The sequence below is a fragment of the Sinocyclocheilus grahami genome, unplaced genomic scaffold, assembly GCF_001515645.1.
Source record: "Sinocyclocheilus grahami isolate Dianchi unplaced genomic scaffold, SAMN03320097.WGS_v1.1 scaffold1988.1, whole genome shotgun sequence".
Taxonomy (NCBI): domain Eukaryota; kingdom Metazoa; phylum Chordata; class Actinopteri; order Cypriniformes; family Cyprinidae; genus Sinocyclocheilus; species Sinocyclocheilus grahami.
The window spans coordinates 90,555-99,606 of NW_015507167.1; the positions used below are offsets into that span (position 1 = coordinate 90,555).

At 38.9% G+C, this 9,052-nt stretch overlaps 1 protein-coding gene across 1 annotated transcript in view; it reads left to right on the top strand.

The window, feature by feature from the left end:
- The first annotated feature begins 5,435 nt into the window (after window positions 1-5,435).
- The window catches only part of LOC107573637 (relaxin-3-like), a 6,814-nt gene continuing 3,197 nt past the window's right edge, over window positions 5,436-9,052 (top strand). The window contains exons 1-3 of the mRNA XM_016260076.1: window positions 5,436-5,743; window positions 5,842-5,905; window positions 7,591-7,762. Of these exons, the coding sequence (XP_016115562.1) occupies window positions 7,591-7,762 (172 nt within the window). The 5' untranslated portion in view covers window positions 5,436-5,743; window positions 5,842-5,905. The remainder of the gene's footprint in view (window positions 5,744-5,841; window positions 5,906-7,590; window positions 7,763-9,052) is intronic.

Sequence of the window (9,052 nt, forward strand, 5' to 3'; positions counted from 1 at the left end):
TTTCAAAATATATACTGTATGTGTTTGTATTTATATATACATAATAAATATACACAGTATACACACATATATAATGTAAACAAAAACCTTTATTTTGGATGCGATTAATCGTTTGACAGCACTCATTTATATTATTTAATTTTTTTAAAAACTTCAATATTTTAAAATGTACAATTGTTTTTTAAAGGTGTCTTACTATTAAGAACTTACAAACTTTTTTTGTAGCATTGTTGCATTATTTTCGGTTAAAATGACTGACGTTTGTGTGACTGAAGAAATAAACTCATTTTTTGAAGGAATGTGAGAGCGAGTAAATGACCATTTTTGTCTCTGGCAGCAAAATGTTAAAGGGTTAGTTCACCCAAAAATGAAAATTAGCCTGTGTTTTACCTCAAGCCATCCTAGGTGTATATTCAATATTCAATATATATTCATAAATTATTATTTTTTTTAAATACGGCATGTGTACGTACCATTTGTATGCGGATGATACTCAGATCTGTTTGTCTATGAGAGTGGGAGAGAACAACGGTTCTAATTAGCTATTTGCGTGCCTGGAGGAGGTTAAGAGCGGGGTGACTCAAAATCTGCTTCAGCTTCAGATTATGGTTTTTGGCCCTGCCAGAGGATGTTTAGATATGTCCACATATTTGGGCTCATGGTCTAATTATTGCCGTGACCAAATAAGGAACTTAGGCGTGGTGTTTGACCCAGGTCTGTCTGTCTGTCTATCTGTCTGTCTGTCTGTCTGTCTGTCTGTCTGTATCTATAACACATTTCTGTCTGTCTCAGTACGCCGCCAGCTGTAGTTCAGAGATGCTGTCGGGTCTCTGCGGCTGATTCTGGTGTTTCTCTGTGAGTCTGTGTTAGTTTCTTTCTCTGGGTTCGATCAGTGCAGGTATTTCTGACCCACTGGCGCATTCAGACACTCATAAATATTAAAGGGTTAGTTCACCCAAAAATGAAAATTAGCCTGTGTTTTACCTCAAGCCATCCTAGGTGTATATTCAATATTCAATATATATTCATAAATTATTATTTTTTTTAAATACGGCATGTGTACGTACCATTTGTATGCGGATGATACTCAGATCTGTTTGTCTATGAGAGTGGGAGAGAACAACGGTTCTAATTAGCTATTTGCGTGCCTGGAGGAGGTTAAGAGCGGGGTGACTCAAAATCTGCTTCAGCTTCAGATTATGGTTTTTGGCCCTGCCAGAGGATGTTTAGATATGTCCACATATTTGGGCTCATGGTCTAATTATTGCCGTGACCAAATAAGGAACTTAGGCGTGGTGTTTGACCCAGAGCTGAAATTTGACAAGCAGATTAATGCTGTAGTAAAGACTTGTTTTTTCCAGATTAGGTCTGTTGCTCGTTTAAAGCCTATTCTGTCAAGAAAAGACTTAGAGAAGGTTATTAATGCCTTTGTTTTGTCTCGTTTGGATTATTGCAATGTGTTGTATGTGGAGTCCTGTCGGACCACTATCTCACGCTTGCAATTAGTTCAGAATGCAGCATGTTTCAATCGAACTGAGTTCATTCTGACTGATGAATCTGAATGTAGTGTTTACATGAACACTAAATAAAGTGATCGGGTTGCTGTGTGTGTTTATATTTCACAAGCTTCAATTGATTTTTGACATGCGCACACTGCACGCATATAGAAAGTTTCCTGCTGTTTGCACATAATAACCATTCTCCTACACGGTTTCTTTATTTGTTTCGAACAGCAGAATTAATATTTATCAATTTCTGGTCAGAACTTGGCGACAATGAGCATATAAACCGCTGTGTTGTGCTGCTTATATTTATCACGCAGTAAAAATGCTCCCTAAAACCAGAATCCGAAACAAGAACTGCACCATTTTACAAACGCTGAGTGAAAGTAGAGTTTTATAATGAACTTACATGCATTTATACAACACTTAAAGGGGTGCTTCTCTCAAGTGGCTACCAGTGAACTACAGGATAAAATATAAAACTCTTCTGTATGTTTTTAAAGCAGTGCATGGGCTGGCCTCTGCTTACGTGACTGAGCTCCTTGCTGTTCGTCAAGCACCTAGGTCTCTAAGATACAATAATAAGTTATTGCTTACTGTCCCTCGTACTCATTTAAAGTTAAAAGGGGATCAGGCCTTTGCTGTTGCGGGGCTGAAGCTCTGGAATAGTCTTCCTCAGGAACTTAGAGAAGTCTCATCTTTGAATGTTTTTAAAGTTGAAGTCAAAAACGACTTCTTGTCTTTAACCTTTGAGAGGGTGGGCTAGTCTTTGTTGTTAGTAGGATCTGTGTTGTTTTAAGTCGTGTATTTTAATGAAGTGTTTTATTTTTTGATTGTACAGCACTTTTGTCTGCAGGTGCAGTTGTAAAGTGCTCTATAAATAAAGTGAATTAAATGTATATGACTGTCTTCTTTCAGACAAATGCAATCCGAGTTATATTAAAAATTGTCCTGGCTATTCCAAGCGTTATCATTGCAGTGGGTGGCTTTTCCAGGGTTTTCATTTGAGTGGGTGTTTTTTTTTTTTTTTAACAGTACAAAACACATCAAATAAAGCGCACGCATCCATAATAAAACGTGCCTCACATGGCTCCGGGGCGTAAATAAAGGCCTCCTGTAGAGAATCCATGCATTTTTGTAGAAAAATATCCATATGTGTCCCTGCAGCACAGAAGCAGTGTTGAGTCGCTGGGGGATATTTGTAGCAATAACCAACAATACATTGTATGGGTCACAATTATACATTTCTCTTTTATGCCAAAAATCATTAGGATATTAAGTAAAGATCATGTTCCATGAAGATATTTAGTAAATCTCCTACCGTAAATATATCAAAACTTAATGTTTGATTAGTAATATGCATTGCTAAGAACTTCATTTGAACAACTTTAAAGATGATTTTCTCAATATTTAGATTGTTTTGCACCCTCAGATTCCAGATTTTCAAATATTGTGCTATCCTAACAAACCATACATCAATGGATACCACAGTTAGATGAAGTGAGAGAAAAGTGTGTATGACGTTTGAAATATGGATATTTTTCTTACAAAAACACATGGATTCACTACAGGATGCCTTTATTCACTCCCCGGAGACGTGTGAGGCACATTTTATTATGGATGTGCACGCTTTATTTGACGTCTTGTGGACTGTTAAAAACACCCACCCACTGCAATGATAGTGTCAGACGCTGTTCCGGGTTTTTTGTGTGTTTTGCTCCTCATGTGCTTCCATTCCCACATTTGCTCTTCCTGTTCCTGCTCCTTGATTGTTTCCAATTTGATTCCAGGTGTGTCTGGTCTTCCCCTGATTAAGTTGTGTCCTTAAGAAGTGTTTTGTTCAGAGTTCTTTGTCCGGTATTGATCGTCTATCCCCGTGTCTTACGTGTGCTTTCCATGATGTAAATAAAGTCTGTTATTCTGGATTCTCCCTCGTCTCCTCGTTCCTTCACAGCGATCGTGACAGACAGAGCTTGGAAGAGCCAGGAAAATTTTTCATATAACTCCGATGTTCACATCTAGGATGCCTCAAGGGTGAGTAAAACACAGGCTAATTTTCTTTTTTGGGTGAACTAACCCTTTACGGTCTGGTTTTTGTCAAATTGCCGCAGCGTCTCCCGTGTCTTCAGTTTCAGATGTAGATGATGGCTGACCCTGATGACGTGTCCTGCACATTACGCTGTCAGACTGATTTCAGTTCATAATGCATTCGCTCGTCTGCGTCTCATTGTTGACGTTTGACCGGCTGTCAGGCGGTTCTGCTCCTGCCCTCGTCTCTTTGTTTGTCACTTCCGCTGCTCTGAAATTGAAACTAATGACATTTTAATTGTCCTGAACAGGGAAGATGATGAAATTGTGGGTTACGTATGAGCTGTCCCTCAGAAATCAGACGGACGCTTCTCCGTCCATTCCATGGTTTTTACTTCAGTACGGAATTTAATGTCTGTTCACATTCACATTTATGCTTTCAACAATTGATGCTTTTAAACCAAGAGAGAAAGAAACCTCAGTGACGTCACTGTAGTTAGTTAGAACACAAATGGTTATTATATATTTCATGTACTTGATATAAACAGCTGTCGGAATGCTGTTTCTCCGTTCTGTTCCTGTAAGAGTCAATAAATGCATGTGTTTTGTCATGTAAACACGGCCCGGGTCATTGCAGTCTATCAGTCTTTCGTCTGGTTCACGGTTAACAGAGCCGTCCAGAAATCTTCACACGTGGCCTTTCAGGGAAATGTCAGTGAGTTTCCCGCCAGAGTTTTCACTTCATCGCCTCTGCGTCGCTCTCTGGTCCTTCTCAACATCTCACCGAATCAATGCTTGATTGATAAAGCATCTTTGACGCTCATCAGCGGAGCTTCTGTTTCAGTGAATGAAGACGTTAGCCAGCGCTGGAACGCTGCAGTTAAACACACAGTTATGAACCTTGTTCTGGAGAGAGATTTTAACTGTGAGCAGAAGCATTCATAGATATTCAGGCATTACATGTTCTGTGAATTGGAAATCATCGTGTGTTTATTCATCACTCATACTGATGCTTTCTGTTTACTGTAGTAAAACGAGCATCTCTTGGGATCCTGTAAATGTTGCTAATTAGGACTCAACAGGAGTAAATGAGCGTGAGATGTTTACCTGCTATTGTAGATGGTATACGTGATGTTTGTGATCATTTCTATCCTGCGGTGTGATGTGTTAGACTCTGTATTTACAGCACCTGCAGATAAACACTTGACATTCAGATGCGTTTGAAATCTTGAGGTCTGCACAGCGTCCATTTGAACCCGTTCTCAGCAGCTACGCTTACATGACACTAAATAATCAGATTGATCACTCTCAATCAGACTGAAAAGCCTTCATGGAAACACTTCAGTTCCCAATTAAATTTCCATCTGATTGAAAGTGTTGCTGTAGACCTGAAATTGTTATAAATTGTGTAATTAATAATTCAGAGTCCGACTATTTTCCTAATGAGATTCAAAAATATGTTTATGCATGTTTTTTTACATCTCACATCTCATTCAATGTTTTGGAGATGGAACAGTTACTAAATATTTGCTAAAAAGCTCTTCTGATATGTTTGCCAGAAGTAATAATTGTAAAAATAATTTTACATTATTATTTTTTTGTTAGCAGGGCAAGCGTTAGTTTTACTCGCAGTTGCTCCGCTGACCGTGTCGCGGTGTATTTCTCCGGTTCTGTGCATGCGCTGAAGTTTTGTTCTGAATACATATGTAATATATATGTAATGCACATGTAAAAGAATATGTGAATCTGAATTAAACATTTAGGGTTTATATACTGAACCAGACCTCGGCTCACGACCCAGATGCACACTCACACTATTAGCTTGATTAGCACTTAACGAGCTGATTGGTTAAAGATAATTAATACCTTTGTGTCAAGTGGAGTGATTCTAAATGGGAAAATGTGATTGGACCCTGCGGGTGACATGGGTTATCGTTGACTTCACCTCGTTAACGAACTTTATTCCTGGTAATTTACATCATTTTGTACGCTGAGCTTTTACATCGTCGTTTAACACCTGGCGAGTGTGAAATCAGGGAACCTGTAATCTGTCACCACACGTCTGATTCACAGCGATGTCCGCTTCTGGCTTTTACCATCAAATCAACGCTTCTTAAAGAAACTCCATGTAAAGTCGTGTCAGAGAACTTCCGCTTGCAGACAGGAAGTGGCTTTGATGAAGTGCGTCTGACCTGGAGACTAAACATGGAAATGTGAGATGTTAACAGGCCACATACACACACAGTTATGTTAATGAGAACGGCTGAATAATCAACTAAACGAGTATTCATTTGAATATTGTCTGCGACAGATAAGAGCTCGGCAGCCGGTCACATGCTGTTTCATCGGTCAGGAAGAGCAAAACACCATCACCTGTGTGTGTGTGTGTATGAGTGAGTGCGTGTGTTAGTGACTACGTGTGTATGATTGAGTGAGTGTGTGTATGAGTGAGTGTGTGTGTGTGTGTGTGTGTGTGTGTGTGTGTGTGCACAAGTGAATGTGTGTGCGGGCAAGTTAGTGTGTGTGCTATTGAGTGTATGAGTAAGTGTGCATGCTTTAGTGAGTGTCTGTGCGCGAGTGAGTGGGACTGTGTTTGTGCGTGTTAGTGTGTGCAAGTGATTGTGTATGTGTGTTTATAAGTGTGCATGTTAGTGAGTATGTGTGTGCGTGTTAGTGTATATGTGAGTGTGTGTGTGTGTAAGGTTATTTTGTTCCTCACTTCTACACACACATAGAGACTCACGACAGACACACACTCACTCACACAAACACACTCTCATCCTGAGCACACCATCAGCAGGCCTTCCCACAAACCTCGTCTCTAATCATTTGACCTGCAGTGTTTATGACGGTCTTACTGATTACACGTCTGAAGTTACATTGAGCACACATAAATGACCTCAGTGACCTCGAATCAGAGCAGCGCTGTGACCTCTGACCTCACATTTACGTCATTCACGCCTGCTGATTATCGTTTTGTTTCCTTTATCACGGATTGATTATTGATTGGCTTTATTCCCAAAATACCCCGCTTTGATTCCCCTACCGTCAAACGCGGGGTTCTTGTTCCTCTGAGGTGTATTTGCTGCAGTGTGCTGTCAGACGCAGCTGTTCTGAGGGAGGAAAAACTGAGAAGCACTCCAATGAAGAGGGCTTCTGACCGATCGCAGTCCTTTAACATAAAGCCAATATTTCACCCAAAATTGTTTTCAGTTTCATTGATCATGTGATGAGTCGATTCTCAGGTGTTTGTTCACACATATTGCCAAATCATTAATTTTTTCCATCTTGCTTTGGAAGAAATGTGTTGCATGCTGGATATGATTAAAAGACGTGTGTGTCGTCATCTTTGTACTTTATTCATTATTATAATGGAGAATCCAACAGGGTTCAGTTTTTATTGTGATCATGAACTTTGTGTCCAACAATAAATCATTAGAGCAGATTTGAATGTTTTTCTTCCATAACATGTAGAAGATGCTTTGTGTTAATTTGTGTGTGTTTGAACTGATTTTATAAAAACATGATTTTTCAAAATGAAGCCAATGTTCATGAAAATAAAAGCGATTGTAAATCATGATCTTTTATCGGCTGATGTTCTTTTTGTAAAATTTCTGAAGTTATGAAACAAGAAATCTATAGTTTAGAAATAAATGATTCTTATAAAATATTTTGACATTGTTTGTACTGTGACACTCCTAAGTAGCATAATCAGTATCCATGATAACCATATCAGTAATATGCCAGAAATTAGAAAATTATGTGGATATAAAAGAACTCGATGAGTTTCAGCATGTTTGTGTTTGTGCGTGTTTGCGCATGTGTGAGTGTGTGTGTGTGTGTGTGTGTGTCTGTGAGAGTGAGTGTAAAAATTTGTGTGTGTGTGTTTTTGAGTGTGTATCTGTGTGTGTTTTTGAGTGTGTGTGTGTGTGTGTGTGTGTGTGACGTCAGTCCGAGTCTGTATAAAGTCTGCGCGAGCTGATGGAGAATCATCAGAAAGCAGCGGCTCGAGGAACTCGCAGTGTTTTCTCATAAGCTCGTGTTAATGTTGTGTGTGAAGATGTTTGGAGTGCTCTCGGCGCTTCTGCTGGTGTGTGTGTGTGGGGTGTGTGTGCGCGGGAGCGAGGATTTACCGAGAGACTTCGGAGTGAAACTGTGCGGCCGCGAGTTCATCAGAGCCGTGATCTTCACCTGCGGAGGCTCCCGGTGGAGGAGGAGCGCCTCTCAGCCCGGTACTGCTCACCTTCATCATCATCACCTTCATCATCATCATCACCTTCATCATCATCACCTTCATCATCATCATCACCATCTTCATCACCTTCATCATCATCATCATCACCTTTATCATCATCATCATCATCACCTTCATCATCATCATCATCACCTTCATCATCATCATCACCATCATCATCACCTTCATCATCATCATCATCATCATCACCTTCATCATCATCACCTTCATCATCATCATCATCACACTAGACAGCATGTACCAGAACACCAACGTCATCACAGTTTGTACTTCCAGTCATCATCCTGCCTGGTTATTATAATCTTACAAAAACTAAAAAACTTCAAATATAATATATTTAATATAATATAATATATGAAATATATAGACTACATATATCAAACTTAAACGTTTTATTTCAGCTAAGCAACATTTCTGACTTGCATTTAGTTTAGTGATGTTCTAGAAATTACTAAAACGTGAAATTAATGGAATAAAACAGGCCTAATAGAAACTATAGACAGATAAAAGATAAAACGAATAAAAATGACAACAACAAAAAACAATTACTAAAACTTTAAAATGTAAAAGGAAAATACAAAAATAAAAACTAATTTAAAATGTTATAAAGCTATAATAGTATCTCAGTGATACTAAAATAACAGCCTGCTACAAAACCACCACATTACTTACACTTCATCATCATCATCATCATCATCATCATCAATAACTGCTTGCTTGTTTAGAACCATAACAATTCAAAAGAGGAGCGATTTGAAGTACTAGCTTATTTAAATATCTCAATGTGCATTTATTACAAGAAAAAACTCCATCAAGCAACAGAAATGATTTATTTGCTCGTCGGTCTGTTTCAGATCTAGCCTCATTCATGGATCAAAACACAAGAATATGAATTCCAGAGCGATGAGCTCTATTATTAATACGAAACAACTAATACAAGACAAACCTGTAAATGAAAATAATGTCAGGAATTAGCTAATGTCACTATTCACAGCTGTTTGATTAGAAAATCTATATTTTAATCACTTATTATTAAACGTGCTGAATAGAGTTATCTCAAATCATAAACCGATATATTTCTCAATCATCAGACTGAAGCATGATGGGAAGGGTCGTGCTCATGTAGTGTGTGTGTCTGTGTGTGTGTGTGTGTGTGTGTGTGTGTGTGTGTGTGTCTGTGTGTGTCTGTGAGTGTGCGTGTGTGTGTCTGTGAGTGTGTGTGTGTGTGTGTGTGTGTGCGTGTGTGTGTGTGTGTGTGTGTGTGTGT